The 20,424-nt window shown below is 37.2% G+C and overlaps 1 protein-coding gene across 1 annotated transcript in view; it reads left to right on the forward strand.

The window, feature by feature from the left end:
* The window catches only part of ano3 (anoctamin 3), a 97,304-nt gene that overhangs the window by 44,477 nt on the left and 32,403 nt on the right, over nt 1-20,424 (forward strand). Inside the window, 8 exon segments of the mRNA XM_056452092.1 lie at nt 700-834; nt 5,066-5,172; nt 11,272-11,312; nt 11,314-11,466; nt 11,469-11,536; nt 11,997-12,131; nt 12,219-12,315; nt 19,515-19,575. Of these exon segments, the coding sequence (XP_056308067.1) occupies nt 700-834; nt 5,066-5,172; nt 11,272-11,312; nt 11,314-11,466; nt 11,469-11,536; nt 11,997-12,131; nt 12,219-12,315; nt 19,515-19,575 (797 nt within the window).

Raw genomic sequence — 20,424 nt, forward strand, 5'->3', positions numbered from 1 at the left:
TGACTTAAATCTACTTGAGAATCTGTGGACTGAGCTGAAGATCAAAGTGATTGCAAGCAAACCCTCCAACCTGAAAGAGTTGGAGCTCATCACTTAAGAGGAATGGGCACAAATACCAGTGGAGACATGCAAAAAGCTGGTCAACAATTATAGGAACGGTTTGATTGCTGTAATAGCCAATAAAGGGTTTTCTATTGATTATTGAGTAGGGTTTTAATAATTTTGGACAAAACACAACCATCCATGAACAGAATTTAAGCCCCGCTCAACATTTGCTATATATAATAACTATTGTATAAAAACAGGTTAACGAATTGGAGTGGCCAAGCCAGAGTCCTGACTTAAACCCAATTGAGAATCTTTGAAAGAGCTAAAGATTAAGGTGATTGCAAGCAAACCCTCTGAGCTGAAAGAGGGGGAGCTCATTGCTAAAGATGAATGGGCACGAATACCAGTGGAGACATTTAAAAAGCTGGTCTGCAATTATAGGAAGTTTTTGATTGCTGTAATAGCCAATATAGGCTTTTCTATTGATTATTGAGTAGGGTTTTAATAAGTTTGGACAAAAGAAAATGCTGTTTAAAGGTAAATAAAAGCTGAGTAATATTTTCTTTCCACAATGATGCCTCTTGCACATCATCTTATTGTATTTTTGATTAATAATTTGATGAATGCTAACACACCGATGTCTGTTTACAGTCGATTTCAGCTGAGGTTTCGCCAGCTGAAGAGTTGGCTGCCCAGGAACCCGATGAAGCTGGATAAAGAGGCTCTTCCAGACCTGGTGGAAACGGACTGTTATACGGCGCCCTTCAGCAGAGCCAGAATGCACCAGTACGTCCACCTCTCATCACCTTCTTACAGTCAAACAAAACAGTATTGAGACATCAGATGAAATTGTTGACTTTTTTATGCTTGTAGGTGTTGACCACTTCAGATTAGAGCTGTCATGACAAATTGTTCAGGAGACCAATTCACCAATTCTGAGAGTTTCAATTACAATCTTTCAAACTAGACGAGCACCGTCTACTGTCAAAACTAGCCTAGAACACCAACTGCTATTAAACACTAGCCTGCTGTTAAAAACTAGCCTAGAGCACCATCTGCTGTTAAAAAGTAGCCTAGAGCGCAACTACTATCAAAAACTAGTATAGAGCGCCGCCTGCTGTCAAAAACTAGCCTAGAGCATCACCTGCAGTTAAAAACTAGTCTAGAGCACCGTCTGCTGTTAAAAGCTAGCATAGATCGCTGCCTGCAGTCAAAACCTAACCTAGAGCACCATCTACTGTTTAAAAAGTAGGCTAGAGGGCCGTCTGCTGTTAAAAACTAGCCTAAAACGCCATCTGATGTTAAAAACTAGCGTAGAGCATCGTCTGCGGTTAAAAACGAGCCTAGAAGCTAGCGCAGAGTGCCATATGCTGTTAAAATTAGCATTGAGCACCGCCTGCAGTTAAAAACTAGCCTAGAGCACCATCTGCTATTAAAAACTAGCCTAGAGAGCTGAGCCGTCTACTGATAAAAACAAGCTTAGAGTGCATCTACTGTTAAAAACTAGCCTAGAGCTCAACCTGCTGATAAAAACTAGCCTAGAAGCTAGATTAGCACCCCGTCTGCTGTTAAAAACTAGCCTAGAGTGCCATCTACTGTTAAAAACTAGCCTAGAGTGCCATCTGTTGTTAAAAACTATCCTAGAGCACCATCTGCTGTTAAAAACTAGCCTAGAGCACCATGTACTGTTAAAAACTAGCCTAGAGCAGCATCTGCTGTTATAAACTAGCCTAGAGCATCATCTGCTGTTATAAACTAGCCTAGAGCATCATCTGCTGTTATAAACTAGCCTAGAGCACTATCTACTGTTAAAAACTAGCCTAGAGTTCCGTCTGCTGATCATTAAATTAAATGTTATAACCATTTTCTAAACTATATCAAATAAGTAAGGAATAATACACATTTAGCCGATTGTTCTTGCATTTGTTGTATTTGTCAGCAGAAAAGGACATTAAATAATCTGAAATGTAGGATAAGACTAACATTAAAGTCTGACCCGCTTCTTATATAAAACCCCATGTCATATACATTTACAGATACAAAACAAAAAATCTAATTGCTCTGCAGCTTTGGTTCCTGTGAATATGATACTGCGATTAAATATCAGTGTAAATATTCACTGCTGAGTGAATCTGAAACTGCAGTCGCTCTTTTAACCTTCATACCATCATAAATGTGTTTATATGAGCTTCAGATCGTGATGTTCTTGACCCGGATGAGTGTTTGTGAAGGCAGGAGACTCGCTGACATCCACTTTACAGCTCCCAGATCAGTGGAAATGCTGGAGTTTAGAGGAAACTGAGGCTGTGGAGGTCGATTTGTTAAAGAAGCGCTGTCAGTGAGGGTTTATTTGAGGACGCGCTGAGGTTTTCTGAGCACTGAAATGTAGGATGAGAGTTTAATCTGTAAATTTGTAATAAATTATAAAAACTGCAGAAACTGCAGAAAAATGTTACAATATAATATAATATAATATAATATAATCACATCACATCACATCACATCACAGCAAGAAGGTCACTGGTTCGAGTCCCGGCTGGGTCAGTTGGCGTTTCTGTGTGGAGTTTGCATGTTCTCCCTGTGTTGTCGTGGGTTTCCAATATAATGTAATTTAACACAGTACAATAATATACTGTAACATAATATAATATTTTTCTATTGCATGTTGTTTATTTATTAATTTATTTTAAATTTACAGTAAAATTTTTAACCTTTTTTATGGTTAAATGGAACAAATAGCCATAAAAAAACATCACATAAAAATGATCATTCGAGTTAAATACATAGTGTGTTAATGTAATATTTTAGCACAATTAACGCTTTTATTTTACATTTAATTATATTTATTCTGTGTGCTGTTGTAATATTTTTGTTTTAATTTTTAATATTACTCTTAAACATAATTTTTGTGTTAGTTTTAGTAAGTTGAATGCTTTCTATTTTAACTTATATGCAAATTAAAATGTTTTATCTATTGTAATATTTCTATATTACAATATCTAAAGAATAAGAAATAATCCAATAATAATCTAATAAATAAATAATAATAAATCATAATGCAATAGATAAATAATAAAAATATGATGATAATAATACAATAGATAAAGAATAATGCAACAATAATACAATAGATAAATAATAATAAATAATAATGCAATAGATAAATAATAATAAATAATAATGCAATATATAAATAATAATAAATAATAATTCAATATATAAATAATAATACAACAATAATACAATATATAAATAATAATAAATCATAATACAATAGATAAATAATAAAAAATAATAATTTAATATATAAATAATAATACAACAATAATACAATAGATAAATAATAATAAATAATAATACAATAGATAAATAATAATAAATAATAATGCAATAGATAAATAATAATAAATAATAATTCAATATATAAATATTAATACAACAATAATACAATAGATAAATAATAATAAATAATAATACAATAGATAAATAATAATAAATAATAATACAATAGATAAATAATAATAAATAATAATTCAATATATAAATATTAATACAACAATAATACAATAGATAAATAATAATAAATAATAATACAATAGATAAATAATAATAAATAATAATACAATATATAAATAATAATAAATAATAATTCAATATATAAATATTAATACAACAATAGTACAATAGATAAATAATAATAAATAATAATACAATAGATAAATAATAATAAATAATAATACAATAGATAAATAATAATAAATAATAATTCAATATATAAATAATAATAAATAATAATACAATAGATAAATAATAATCATTTGATAATAATAGAATAGATGAATAATGATTAATAAAACAATAGATAAAAAATAATAATAATACAATAATACAATAGATAAATAATAATAATACAATAATACAATAGATAAATAATGATTAATAAAACAATAGATAAATAATACAATAATAATAGAATAGATAAATAATAATAATACGATAATAATAGAATAGATAAATAATGATTATTAATACTATATATAAATAATAATAATACAACAATAATAAAATAGATAAAAATATTAATACAATAATAATAGAATAGATATATAATGATTAGTAAAACAATAGATAAATAATAATACAATAGTTAAATAATACAAAATTTTATATATATATATATATATATATATATATATATATATTTTTTTTTTTTTTTTTTTTTTTTTTTAATAAAATAATTTATATAATTTTTGTAATTTAATAATTAAATTTTATATATCAATATGTTTTTTCCTCAAATTTTTCCTCTAATGTTTGTTTTGAACATATAAAGTTTTAGCACAGACACTGAGATTAGATTTTATTAACTTTATTAATTCCTTTTTGGATTTCAATAAATAAAACCTTAAATAAAGGCAGTGCAACAAATACTGCACTTTTTAAGTACTCAGTTTTCTTTTTCAGTTTGTACTTGTCAACAAAACATTTATTATCAGTGTAAATAATTTTAAAAAGTATATATATTTGCTGTATATTAATGAGAATGTTTGTCCCTTAATATTAATACTAATAATATTTGAACATACATTTTCACTTATAAAAATCATATGTTAACAAAACATTTAACAAAATATACTAATTAAAAAAAGTATTATTGCTTTACATCACTGAGAATATGTTTGACCTTTCATCAGTGAGTTAAAAGTGTCAATGTCATAACATGTAATTCAGATTTCACTGCAGTATTTAAAATTTCACTGCAGTATCTTCATGATATATAATTATTTTTATATTTTGTAGCACTGAATCTCATGTGGAGTGTTTACTGAAACATCTGGATGAAGTCAATCTGCTGTGATCTTTATACGAGGGGTCAGCCGTGATCCGCTCCCATTTAATATTTACATCCTCCCGCTGATCTCTCATCTCCTGTGTTCAGATTTGCCGTATTCAGTTCAGTAGATTAAAGCTGGAAATAAACAGGGTCTTTAAATGGATGCGCTTTATTATCTTGCAGTTTCACCATCAACAACAGAGAGACGTTTTTCTCCAACTCCACCAGAAGCAGAATCGTTCATCATGTGCTTCAGCGGACTAAATACGAGGACGGAAAGTCAAAGATGGGTAAGATGACGACTAGACCGGATTCACCAGACCTGACACACACACACACACACACACACACACACACACACGCACACACACACACACACACACATCATCATCATCATCATCATCATCATCATCATGTCAATCTGTGATCCTTCTGAATTATAAACACTACTGGCTTACTTCTGTCGTAAGAGTTGTTCGAAACAATGCACATTAAAAAATCCAGGTAACATAAATAAATAAATGAATAGCTAGTTAGCTAGCTAACAAAATAACTGAATGAATGAATGAGGTAGGCACGGTGGCTCAATGTTTAGCACTGAATTGAATGGACTAAATTGGCCGCAGTGTATGAGTGTGGGTAAATGTGAGCGTGTATGGGTATTTCCCAGTACTGGGTTGCAGCAGGAAGGGCATCCGTTGCGTAAAACATATGCTGGAATAGTTGGCAGTTCATTCCACTGTGGTGACCCCTGATAAATAAGGGACTAAGCCAAAGGAAAATGAATGAATGAATGAATGACTTTCTTGAATCATGTAATTAGTAGCACACCTTCATTGTAAATAGTGTTTCAGGGTTGCCAGTCATGTTTCTGTGTTGTTATTAACTGGAATATATATATATATATAGTATATAAATAATTAATAATAGTAAAACTATTTGCATAGATATTTACATTTATACATGATATATATTTGTATTGTATAAATAGATATTGTTCATGTAAATAAAAATAAAAAATCTCCAAAATATGCATTAGTGTGTGTATTTATACGTAAATAATGAATATACATAGTGCATGTGCATATATTATTAATTAAAATTATTATTTGGACGTGAATAATTGTGATAAATGTATACATACAATGAAATTAACTTGTATGACAAAGTGCTGTGAGTTAAACCACAAACCTTGACGTTTTTTCAGGTTACAATCCCGGACGAGCCCCCAAATTTGTCACGCGAAAAGGAGTTGACAATTATTACCATACTTGCATGCTTTGATCATTTTTAATTACTGATTTAATTTTAAATTCATCTTCATTGTGTATATGACAAACTAAAAATAACACAAATATATAAAAATAAAAGCTACTTTCAAAACATTAATAAGTACAATGACTAAAAATAGTTTAAATGACTAAAACGTTAGAACGAACTTTGCTTTCTGTTTGAGTTCTCCCATTGTTGGTAAATAAATTCCATAATCTAGTGCAAGACGAGAAGACATTCCTGTCAGTAAATATTGAAGAGCTGTACAATTTAATCATTATTAATTTCCCTCAGACGTTTTTTCCTCCTTCTCATCTGACTTACTTGTGTGTTTCTCTTTTGATTAACTGGTCTTGCGAGTGGGATTTCGATGTTAATAAATTAATACCAGTGAGTCGCTGAGACCAGATCAGATTGGGAGACGATCACCGTAAAATCCTCCATAAATCCCTGCGGTTCAATTCAGTTTCGTGTCCTGCTGCTGAACCTGAAACATCTGCAGCAAATGATGGCCCTTTACTAAAGCTGAGAATTTTAATCAAAAGTATGCTAATAACCGACCGGCTCCTTCTAGCATAACGTAAATTGGGGGCTCGTCCGGGATTTGAACCTAAAAAATTGTGATTCATTCAACTCGCAAGGCTCAATCGTGCTATTTTTAGCAAAATTTACTATGAATTCATTAGCCTGGTGTCATATGAAATTACCAAATAGGTAAACATAACACACTTAGAATTTAATAATATAATAATATAAAAGTAGGATGCTTTAAGTAAGGTAAACAATGAAATCTACTATAAAATACATTATATGGCGAATTACATTAAATAATAATACTGATTTATTCATGATTCAACATTTTCAGTCCACAAATGGTCTTATCAGTAAATAGTTTCTGAAAAAATCCGATTTTCGATAGTTCTGAGCTTATTTTGTGCTTTACTCACTGGCTTTACAGCAACCCCCACATTTCTGTTGACCCGAAAGTACAGTTTCCTCATCATTTATTCACACTCAAGTGTTTCTTCTTTGAATTTTTTTCTCCTGTTAAACACAAAACAAGATATTCAGAAGAATGCTGTAAAAAAACAACCATTGACATCCACAGTAGGAACAAAACAAACTATGGAAGTCAATGACAGTCAGTATATCTTCCTTTGTGTTCAACACCAAACATTCATCAGATTCATTCGTGTTTAAACTATCCCTTTAAGCTTTATTTTCATAAGTGTGAGTTTGTCAGCTTAAACTGTCTCATATTGACCACAGTTTTGTTTACATTTCTTCATCCATCCATTAACAGTTGTCTTTTTAGTATTCCGGTCCTGCTCCACATCCTCATCAAGCCTCGAAACCCTATTAGCATCAGTAATCACTTTATAAACATCCCGTACGTCCTGAGCTGAGCTGTCCCTGGTGTGTCTGCATGTCTCTGCATGTTCTCTGGTTTCTCCGCAGCTCCTCCGTTGTGTTGTCTGAATCTGCTTTATTATTATGGCCAGCACGAGCGGCTCCTCATGGGCCAGTCGGGCAGCTCATGGGAAGGTGCGTACTGTGCCTGTGTATTGGACAGTCTCTGTTTATACAGGGTGTCCGTGGGGTCTTAAATTTCAAAGACTACATTTTAGGCCTTAAAATAATTGTAAACAGGTCTTAATTTTCCTATGCTCATGTAAAGCTACCCCAATCAGGTCGATATTCATCCAATCACCAACAATCCATCTCTATCTGTTCATCTATTTATAACTCTATTTAACAATATGGCTTAAGTATCTTACAGTAGCATTTGTTTAAAAGTTCCCTGTGTATTTATAGTCCATATGTGGTGAGGACACTGTCCTGGACAGGCTGTTTACATGTACTTTATTATAGTCAGTGGTGGAAAGAGTACTGAAAAAGCATACTTAAGTAAAAGTACCATTACTTGCCTAAAACTGTAGTGTGAGTAGAGTAAAAGTACCTGTTGTAAATATTACTCAAAGTATGAGTGAAAAGTAGCCCTTTTAAAAGTACTCATGAGTAGTGAGTAGTAAGTATTACGCTGTTAAAAGCTGATGCATTTACATGTAATTTGTGGATATGTGTGTGTAAACGTATTATTCTGTAGTGCATTTAGTTATTGCCTAGCAGGCACACAACATCATAAGACGTTAATATTTGGTTAGATTTAGGTTGTGATGTCAGGTGACCAAAATTCAATGTCTAGCCAGCGTCTGAGGACAACGTTATTTTGACGTCCAATAATGACGTCAAATGACGTTGATATTTGGTCGGTTTTAGGTTGTTAGAAAGTGACCAAAATCCAACGTCAAGCCAACATCTTAAACCAACATCTTAATGATGTCAAATACTGACATTTATTCATCAAGTGTGGCAACCGAAATCCAACGTCTGATAGACGTCATAGTGGTAACGTCGACACAACATCAAGCTGTAACATCATTAGAAGTTAATATTTGGTTAGATTTAGGTTGTGATGTCAGGTGACCAAAATTCAATGTCTAGCCAGCGTCTGAGGACAACGTTATTTTGACGTCCAATAATGACGTCAAATGACGTTGATATTTGGTCGGTTTTAGGTTGTTAGAAAGTGACCAAAATCCAACGTCGAGCCAACATCTTAAACCAACATCATATTGATGTCAAATACTGACATTTATTCGTCAGGTATGGCAACCAAAATCCAACGTCTGATAGACGTCATAGTGGTAACATCGACACAACATCAAGCTGTAACATCATTAGACGTTAATATTAGGTTAGATTTAGGTTGTGATGTCAGGTGACCAAAATTCAATGTCTAGCCAGCGTCTGAGGACAACGTTATTTTGACGTCCAATAATGACGTTGATATTTGGTCTGTTTTAGGTTGTTAGAAAGTGACCAAAGTCCAACGTCGAGCCAACATCTTAAACCAACGTCATATTGACGTCAAATACTGACATTTATTCATCAGGTATGGCAACCAAAATCCAACAACTGATAGACGTCATAGTGGTAACGTCGACACAACATCAAGCTGTAACATCATTAGACGTTGATATTTGGTTGATTTTAGGTTGGACGTTGGACATTGACGTCGGCCTGAAGTTGGGTTCTTATGTCAACCTGATTCTCATTTCCAAACAAAATGCAACGTCCCCTTGACAGTTGAAGGAAAGTAGTGGAGTAAAAGTACCGATACAGCACTGAAAATGTACTCAAGGGAAAGTAAAAGTACAGATTTTTAAAACAACTTAGTAAATTACAATTCCTGAGGAAAAACTACTCAATTACAGTAATTATTTACATTAATTAATTAATTTGTAATTAGTTACTTTACACCACTGATTATAGTTTAATTTACAGTAGTTTTTTTTAGTATGTTTCTTCTTATAATTTATTTTAAATATGTGGCTAAGAAATAGCTACTATAATATAATATAAAAAAGTCCTGTGTTAGTCAGAAATTTAATTTATATCGGTCCTAAAAAGGTCTAAAAGAAGTCTTAAATTTGACTTTGTGAAACCTGCGGAAACCATGTTATAGGCCACACAGCGACCAAATGGATGTCATTCATCAAGTAGCATCAGGACGACGGAGAGTTTGACAAACGAAAGGTTTTTAAATAGCATTTTAGGTCATGCTTTATTTTAAGGTACAATATTCTCTAATAACTAAGCATTAACTGTGACTTTTAGCTCAAACTATAAAGCTCCTACTTAATAATAGTTATTAAAGGTGCCGTATGTATGTTTTTGATTTCTAAAGCAGTGGTCCCCAACCACCGGTCCGTAGATCAATTGTTATTAAAATAAATTAATAATTATTTTCGTTTTATTTATTATTAATCTGAACAATCTTTTTCTTTTTTCTTTTTTTGAGAAATCCTTTTATTTTGAAAAATGACCATATTCTCTCGCTTACTGTACATCTCGGTCTCTTGAGCGCCCAAATTTAACCAAAAGCCGCAAAATAGTAAGATTCAGATGTCTTTGGAAAGTTTCTTTGCTAAGGTGAAAAGGCCTAGTGAAGGACCCACAAACTGCCAAGGAATAGATCAGCAAATCAGGTGAATGCACCATGGCTGTGCAAGAAGATCGCACCCAGACGTACCCAGTGAATAAATGCTGCGAGTGCTACGAGTGACCCGATTGAATCCTGTATTCTACTCGAAATTCCGAATATATGCGAATCTTAAGATTTCCATAAGCGTTTTTTTTTGTGAAATATACCCAAATGTGCATTAAAATAGGTGGATGGAAACCAACCAGGCTCATTCTGAGAACGTAGTCACGTGGACGTTTCTGGAGGCCGCGAAATACGTAGCCGGGGGTACGTACGGCTGCATTTCATTTTTGTAAGTGAACGCTGCGGGGCGGTATGTGACGCCGTTTCCTTCGGCGCTTGCCGGTCGCTCGCCTCCGTGTGGAGGGCTTTCCCGCTGCAACCAGTTTGTCCGGTTAGCTCTTCGTTGTACTCTGGCGGACTCGAGGTGCAGAGAGGGGCTGACCACGACGACGACCGGGTTCGAGTCCGGGGAGAGCGGGTTCCAGAAATCAGGTAAGAAAACAAAAACAAAATCCAAAAAATGAAGCGAACAAGTTCATCACAGGGTGAGAATGTGGTCAAAATCAGAAAACGTGGTAAAAATCAGACGAGGGCTTTTCTTTTTCTGGACGGCTTTTGTGAATCGTCGTTGGTTGGGTTAGGATGGAGGAGGGTGGGTTCAGCCGATTGGCCGGTCGCACGGTCAATCATTCTTTCATCCAGGCAGACAGACGGGAAGGCGTTCGACAGCGGCCTCTAGCGGGTTTACGTTAGAACGGCGCGGGAAATAGCACGCACAGCGTCCTCTCACGGATTCGCGGAAAACAAAAACTGCAAAAATACGTACCTCCCAGGACATATTTCTCGGTCTCCAGAAACGTCCACGAGACTACGTTCTCAGAATGAGCCTGGGTTGATTGAATCCTTGTATCCTACTTGAAATTCAGAATATATGCGAATCTTACATTTCTATAAGCGTTTTTTTAGTGCAATATACCCAAATGTGCATAAAAATAGGTGGATGGAAACATAGCTTGTCATCAGATTGATGACTTTAGTTCAGAAATCAGTTTTCTTTTGTTTTCAGGTATTAATCGTCTGCTGGGTAACAGCACGTATGAAGCGGCGTTTCCCTCAACACGAGGTAAAGCAGCCATTCTTCACTGTTATCTTGTTAGTGTCTTTACTGTTGACAGAGATCTGAAAACTCTGTATTGTGTGGTTTCAGGGCTGTTACAAAAGCAGACACCCAGATTAAACCCACGGCGCTCAGAACCCACAGGACACCTTCTGTACGAGAGATGGGCACGCTGGGGGATCTGGTACAAATACCAGCCGCTCGACCTCATACGGTAAAATCTGCTCCTTCATTCATTTTCCTTCAGTTAGTGTCTGATTATCAGAGGTTGCCACAGTGGAATGAACCACCAACTATTCCAGCATATGTTTTATGCTGTGGATTGCCCTTCCAGCTGCAACCCAGTACTGGGAAATGCCCATACACACTCATTCACACTCATACACTACGGGACAATTTAGCTTACCCAATTCACCTGTAGCACATATGTTTGGACTGTGGGGGGAAACCGGAGCACCCGGAGGAAAACCCATGCCAACACGGGGAGAACATGCAAACTCCACACAGATACGCCAACTGACCCCCAGCGACCTTCTTGCTGTGAGGCGACAGTGTGCTATTAAGCCACCATGCTGCTATAATCAAAACATACTGTACAGTAAACAGCCTCAGTATGCGAGGCTGCCCTAATGAACCATGTTTCACTGTTGTCTGTGGCTCTGTGTGTCTGGCAGACGGTATTTCGGGGAGAAGATCGGTCTGTATTTCGCCTGGTTGGGCTGGTATACGGGAATGCTAATCCCCGCTGCTCTCGTGGGCCTTTTCGTCTTCCTCTATGGGCTTTTCACCATGGACTCCAGCCAAGTAAGGTCAGTCCTGAGGTCGTCTGCAGCGCTCTGTGTTTTCTTGGCTTTCTTCACAGTAAAGCACTGGTCGTGATGGTGTTTGTGTTGCAGTAAGGAGATCTGTGAGGCAAACACCACCGTCATGTGCCCCATGTGTGAAGGCAACTGCAGCTCATGGACACTCAGCGACAGCTGCGTTTATGCAAAGGTAGTGTAGACGCACCGCACTGATATCAAACACACAAGAGCCTTTCAGACCACTCAGGAGTGGAAAAGACATGACATTCATTACTGTGTTTTCCCCACAGACCATGTTAGTTAGTTTTGTTTACAAAATTCAAATTAGTTCTGTTTTATTGTTACATTTTTCTTACATTTTCATGTTAGCTGGGTCACATGATAAAAACAAGCGCCCAAGAGCACAAGACAAGAGCACTGTCTGCTGTTAAAAACTAGCCTAGAGCGCTATCTACTGTTAAAAACTAGCCTAAAGTGCTGTCTGCTGTTAAAAACTAGCCTAGAGCGCAATCTGCTGTTACAAACCTAGCCTAGAGCAGCATCTGCTGTTAAAAACTAACCTAGAGTGCCATCTGCTGTTAAAACTAACCTAGAGCGCCATCTGCTGTTAAAAACTAACCTAGAGCGCCATCTGCTGTTAAAACTAGCCTAGAGCAACATCTGCTGTTAAAACTAGCCTAGAGCGTCATCTGCTGTTAAAAACTAGCCTAGAGTGCCATCTGCTGTTAAAAACTAGCCCTAGAGCAACATCTGCTGATTAAAAACTAGCCTAGAGCGGCATCTGCTGTTAAAAACTAGCCTAGAGCGGCATCTGCTGTTATAAACTAGCCTAGAGTGCCGTCTGCTGTTAAAACTAGCCTAGAGCGCTATCTGCTGTTATAAACTAGCCCAGAGCGCCATCTGCTGTTATGAACTAGCCTAGAGCGGCATCTGCTGTTATGAACTAGCCTAGAGCACTGTCTGAGTGAATAGAAGGCATTAAAATTAATTTTCTTTTCACCAGGGCTCTAAAATAGTGTTTCACTAAAACATTTACATTTTAAACAATTTACAGTTTACAACAATTAATTAAAAGCCAAACAAAAATGGATGGAGGACTGTTCAGAAATTTAAAAAAAAAAACTGTGCGTTGAATAAAATGGACACTAAATTAAATAAATTATTATAAAACATTATACAATATTATATATGTATGTATATATATATATATATATATATATATATATATATATATATATATATATATATATATATATATATATATATATATCTATATATATATATATATATAAATAAATAAATTATAATTCAAAGGGGGGGCCTAATAATTCTGACTTCAACTGTGTGTGTGTATTATATATGAGAGACATCTATCAAATGTAACATTTTATTGTAAATATTAGCATTTCTGTAGTGGAACAGTAAAACAATATACGGTAATGGGTTTTTACCATGACTGGCCAACAAATTAGTCTAAAAATAAATGATGCTCCTCACATGTAACACACCAGAGCAGGCCGAGAGAATCAGATGAAAAGCGCTTGAGGAAGCTCAGTTGCAAATTATGTATCAATTATATATTTTCAATTTTTATTGTCAGTAAAGATGTTGTAGCGTGATAACTGTAATTTTTTTCGATTACTCATTAATGAAAAAAGTAACTCCATTAGTAACGCCATTTATCTATAACACCATTATTGCCCTCAACACTCACGGGACAGCAAATAAAAGTTGATGCTTTCACCTGAATAATTTCTGTGACACTTCATGTTGTATGGTAAATTCAGTTTTAAACTATTTGGCTCTAGATAGTTTTCCAGCCATCAAAGAAATCAAACATTTTATGACACAAAATAAACCCATAAAAGTAAATGGAAATGAAAGAATAACTGCTCTTTCCTCCAGTAGGACAGCTTGTACCTCTCAATTCAATTTATGAGCCAATTTGCATCTTGGCATTCATTCATGTAATCAGTTCACGATGCTGTTCTGTGGGAACACGGAAAGTGGAAAAAAAACAGACAAGCAAGCATGAGAAGGCTAGAAAACCGCTTGTCATCCTGTTTGTGTGGCGATTAAATTATATTCCTGTCTATCTTTAATGTAAACACAACCGCAGAAAAGATCCACTTGATTTTCAGAACCAGATCGACTCGTTTTCACATATTTTTGATGTAGTCTCATTAGCAGAGTCTGTTGTTGTCATGTGCTTGAATTAGCTCTTATTTTTCAACATGCAAATCAAACACAGATTCTTCACGCTGCTAAAAACTGAAAGTGGGTTTTCTGTCGTGGGAACATGGTGGTTACTTCGCCTGGGAGATGCTCAGATTTGATTAAAATGCACATAAAATTGGTTCCTTCTCAGAAGAAAGTTTCATCGTATGAAAATTGCACCTTTTGTCACAGTTTCTTGGCAGTCTACTACTGTCATGAGTCATTAATGAAGCTGAAATCAGCCAATGTCCTTACACCTTTTAGCACGTCTCCGCCGTTGGTCCACCTACACCAGTATTAGTGGCACAACTGTCCACTCAAAAGATCACTTTCTCAGCTCCGGAAGGATTTAATATACCTGCGTGCAGCTCTTCTGCTTTCAAAATCATCTGTTACGCTTCTTCAGACTCGCTTTATAGATTCCCCTCTCCAGGTATTCTGCCATTCAAGCCCCGCCATTCCTTTCCCATCCTGAAGGATTAAATGTCAATGTGCTCTTTCCACGCAGGTTAAATGCAAAATTATATGAGCTGCGAATCAAACCTCCTGCCAAGACCTCAGATGCTCTTTATGAAGCTGCTCTGCCAAAATCTCCACCTCCTCAACAAATAAAGCTCCCTCCGGGGACTCGACTGAGCTGTCTTTCGGCACTGTCCTGAAAGAAAAGCGGTACAAGACTACACCCCTGGGGTACACCACCTTGCCATGGGACAGTGCATTGTCTGCTTTAAGGTGTTGAGACTCCTATGACAATCTCCTGTGTAGTGTGACATATAATCAAGGCTGAGAATAGACTACAAAGGTAGCTGATCTTTCCACATCTGGTGTGAGAGAAGTGGAACCAGCGTGCTAGGCGGTGCGATGCAGCCTTTATTCAGCACATATTTTCAGTCCTTTTATCCTTTCGGATAAAAACGGAAATGCCATTTTTGGCTAATATTTTCACTGCCTGAAAATTCTGTGCATCCCTGGTAACAAGTAATAGCGTTAACATTAGCTTCATTGGTAGTTCCTATTGTGCTGGGTTAAGGCTGATTTATACTTCTGCTTCAAGCGCATGCGCATGGTCCAGCACAGGCTTTGCATGGTCGTATAGCCCTTGCCGTGGCTGACGCTGACGCCCTCTCAAAAAATGTAACTACATGTTGCAACGACGCAAGCACAAGCTCTGTGATTGGTCAGTTTGGTAGCGGTGACGAGTGTGGGCGGTGCTGAGAGCCGTGAGCCCAATAGAGCAAGTGTATACAAATGTGGAGTCCAGTGAAGGAGCTCTAGATGGAAACTGTTGTTTTGTGTTTACCTTATGATTGAAGTTGTTACACGTCTGCTTATTCCAGCCTCAAAATGAGCACGTTTGAGCTACTTGTACATTAATGTAGCATTCGGAAAAAACAAAACACAAGCGGAGCATGAAAACCTACTGCCAGCTAGCATTACGGAAGTACTATTGCAGAGCAACACAAACGCGCAAGACATGCGCCGTGGTCATGCCGATCACATAATGTATAAATGAGCCTTTAGACCAGGGGTCACCAATCTCGGTCCTGGAGGGCCGGTGTCCCTGCAGGATTTAGCTCCAACTTGCCTCAACACACCTGCCTGGATGTTTCAAGTACACCTAGTAAGACCTTGATTAGCTTGTTCAGGTGTGTTTGATTAGGGTTGGAGCTAAAATCTGCAGGACACCGGCCCTCCAGGAACAAGTTTGGTGACCACTGCTTTAGACTCTTCTCTGAAGTAGGGCCTAATTTATTTCTTCCCAAAAGCGGTTCCTATAACTAAAAGCTTGTTCACACTGGAATGAGTTTTGACCTTCATACCCAAGTGATTTTCACTTACAATGAGCAGAGCTAGGCCCCTGATCACACCAAATGCCCAGCCACGTTATCCGGTTCATTTTACTAGTGTGAGTGCTCTGAATCGAGCCCAAGCACGGTTCAGTTGGCCGTCCCTGGCCCTGTTGCAAGAGGATAGCCGGAGCGCGATTCGGTTGGGCTTTGGCGCGGTACGTTTGCAGTGTGAGTGCACAGCAAATAAAAGTTTTTCCAGAGTCATCCACCATAATTTTGTGCCCAAAAGTATGGGTTCAGGCACTAGTACCATTTTGAAAGCATCGATTTAGCACCGGTTTCAAAATAACCCCAAACGATACCCAACCCTACTTATCACTCAATTGAGCTGGTCAAAACAGTGGCATATTAACCTCCCCACCCCCCTCCCGAAAAAACATCCAGAGCCATTTTGTTTTACCTTGCCTCCTGGGGGAAATATGCTGTTAAAAAGTCAAGCTTCCTGTCATGAACAGCACTCCAAATCTGCTAGCCCATCTTCCACATCTGTTTACCCTTTTATATCAAGATAGTTTTGGAAATTCCACTGCATTTAGACCTTGTATTAACATCCGCCTCAGGTGATCTGATTACAAATGCTCCAGTAAGTGAAGTGCGACCATCAATTTACCCTCTGCATAAACCCATCAGAGTTAGTGCACGCTCAGTGAAAATAAAGAGCGTCATATCAGAGCTTTAAAGTCGCGAGTCTTTGCAACCCTGTGTCTGTGTTGCATTTCATTGTCAGACATACTATACTGTTTCTGTGATGCCTTCCACATCGATCTCTTTGGGCTTTTCCAGTTTATGTAGCTGGCAAAGTTTAAATGTCTTTTGGCTCGAAGACTGTGTGTAGGTGGTCTTTCATTGCCAGTGCTTACTGTTGTATTTGTTCCCCAAAGACGGCAGCGGTTACTGAATCACATTAACTGCCTCTGCTTCATTGCTGCAAATAACTGTCAGAATATACCCTTAATGCATGAGCCCTATTTTTCTTACTGAATTTCTTAAGAGGGCTCCGGCAGCTTTGTTAGATCTTATATCCTGCTCATAGCATTTTGAGAGAGAGTCAAGAGGATAGGATTGAAGTGGTGCCGTGACCCGGATGGAATTGGGGTTTCGAGGGGTGAGTTTAATAAAGGCTAGCAGGTATGAGATTGACTGTACAAGTACTAACTGTCCCGGACTAAAGAGGCAATGCTAAACATTGTGGTGTTTAGCTTATTTTAATATTAATATTCTTATTGTTTTATTTTTTTTAGCTTGCACATGACGTACAGTGCATCTGGAAAGTATTCATAGCGCAGATTTATCCACATTTTTTTGTTACAGCCTTATTTCAAAATGAATTAAATTTATTTATTTCCTCAACATTCTACACACAATCCCCCATAATGACAATGTGAGAAAAGAGTTTTTAAATTGGTGCAAATTTATAAAAAAAAAAAAAGCTGTGAAATCACATGTACATCAGTATTCACAGCCTTTGCTCAATACTTTGTTGATGCACCTTTGGCAGCGATTACAGCCTGAAGTCTTTTTGAATATGATGCCACAAGCTTGGCACACCTGTCTTTGGGAAATTTGGCCCATTGCTCTTTGCAGGATCTTTCAAGCTCTATTAGATTGGGTGGGAAGCGACGGTGTACAGTCATTTTCAGATCTCTCCAGAGATATTCAATAGGATTTAGGTCTAGGCTCTGGCTGGGCCACTCAAGGACATTCACCGAGTTGTTGTGAAGCCATTCCCTTGATATTCTGGCGGTGTGCTTTGGGTCATTGTCCTGCTGGAAGATGAACCGTCGCCCCAGTCTGAGGTCAAGAGCACTCTGAAGCAGGTTTTGATTCAGGATGATTCAGAGTTCCTGCTGCTGAAACACATCCCCACAGCATGATGCTGCCACCACCATGCTTCACTGTAGGGATGGTATTAGCCTGGTGATGAGCGCTGCCTGGTGTTCTCCAAATGTAATGCCTGGAATTCACTCCAAAGAGTTCAATTTGAGTCTCATCAGACCAGAGAGTTTAGTTTCTGATGGTCTGAGAGTGAGGCGGGGAGTGGCTTCAGTCTGGCCACTCTACCATACAGGCCTGATTGGTGGATTGCTGCACAGATGGTTGTCCTTCTGTAAGGTTCTCCTCTTTCCACAGAAGAACGCTGGAGCTCTGACAGAGTGACCATTGGGTTATTGATCACCTCCCTGACTAAGGCCCTTCTCCCCTGATCACTCAGCTTAGATGGCCGGCCAGCTCTAGGAAGAGTCCTGGTGGTTCAAACATCTTCCACTTGTGGATGATAGAGGCCGCTGTGCTCATTGGAACTTTCAGAGCAGCAGAAATGTTTCTGTAACCTTCCCCAGCCTTGTGCCTCGAGACAATCCTGTCTCGGTGGTTTACAGACAATTCCTTTGTCTTCATGCTTGGTTTGTGCTTTGACATGCACTGTCAAGCCTGGGACCTTATATAGACAGATGCACGCCTTTTCAAATCATGTCCAATCAACTGAATTGACCACAGGTGAACTCCAATGAAGCTGCTGAAACATCTCAAGAATGATCAGTGGAAACAGAATGAACCTGAGCTCAATTTAGAGCTTCACTGTGAAGGCTGTGAATACTGATGCACATGTGAATTTACAGCTTTTTTATTTTTAATAAATTTGCAACAATTTCAAAAACTCATTTTTTTTTTAAAAAAACACATTCGCCTAACACAATCGTGCCGTGTTAGCCAATCAGGAGCTTGCTCTTGTGGGGCGTGATTATGACGTATCGCCTGTTGTTGGTGACCCGAGGTGAAATCCTCTTGGCAACACCGGACAACAGCTCATCAAACTGGGCTAGGCTCAGTCGGAAGCATCGCTGAACGCCTAACGTGCGAATGAAGTGAGTAGACTCAAAGTGTTCACGCGTCTATTTACACGCAATTAGCTGATTGATTCGTCTGGTGTGAACACATCATTAAGGTTATTTAGATTCTATAATTTGAGCATCGTCAGATCCATCCCTATATCCTCTCTTATTCAAGTCTTTCATAGGTTCAGCCATGTTTTCATAAAGTCATGGCACTGTCTCACTTTCATTGTAAAATGGCTTCGACGTTATTAGTGAATTTGTAAAAATATATGTATATACTGCAACAGCAAAAATGATTGAGGTCATCTCCAAGTACTGCACGATAAGTCGATATAGTGATTATTGTGACAGGCTTAATTGTGACCTTGAGTCCTATTTAAGGATTATAAAGACAATCAAATGCTTTCTCTCCATTTCTGTTTCAGATGTCTTGCTGTTTTATCCTAATTCTGCATCCTAAAACACATTGCCTCTTTTGTACCCACCAGGTGACCCATCTTTTTGATAACGGAGGCACAGTCTTCTTCGCAATCTTCATGGCAATATGGGGTGAGTCTAAATCGTTTTTGTTTAATCTGTGATCTTTCAGCAAGCTCAAAGAGAGACAGGTCAGCATTTGGTTTGAAGAACGAATGAAGTAATTATAAGAGAGGCTTCATTCTGCGGACGAGAGCAGAATCTGGATCTGTGCTCTGCTTTACAATGTTGAGAGTATAAAGCTGAAGGGAAATGTTGAAATCAATCAACACTTTACTCACGACAAGTGATCCAATCAGATTCTTACTTAAAGCCCAAACATTTCAATATTTTAACAGTTGCACAATGAGAGATGCTCACACTACCTGAGTAAAGTGTTGTGCCTTATTTAAGTTTTAGGAACAGCAATAATAACTTGACGTTTAGTTGATCATTTGGTATCAGAAGTGGCTTATATGAAAGGTAAAGGCCTCTAGATTACGATTATTTGACCACAATAAAATATGATCATGTCTTGATGTTGACTGATTTGATTAGGACAGTAAGGTCTGACTCTGCTTAGACTAAAGTCTGCTCACTGAACCTTCAATAATGTCCAGTATAGAATATGTGCTCATGCTGCAGTGGAAACAGAATGATGATTGTGTCTGACTCCATCATGAGCTTGGAGGACTGCATCCATACATCTCTGCAATGACTGGTTCAGAAGCACTGTAGTATTTACTATAAATTACTATAGTGTTTTTCATGTGGGACTTTATTTTAAAACAAATGTTTTATCAAAGGCTCTTTAAGGCAAGTAATTTCACTCATCGGCCATCTTTGAAACGCCTCTCGGGCAGTATGCTCAGGCATTCTGTATGAATATGCAAACATCAAATTCTCCAAATTGCAAAACTCCAAAGTTACGATTAAAGTCAT

The sequence above is a fragment of the Danio aesculapii genome, chromosome 25 (genome assembly GCF_903798145.1).
Source record: "Danio aesculapii chromosome 25, fDanAes4.1, whole genome shotgun sequence".
NCBI lineage: Eukaryota > Metazoa > Chordata > Actinopteri > Cypriniformes > Danionidae > Danio > Danio aesculapii.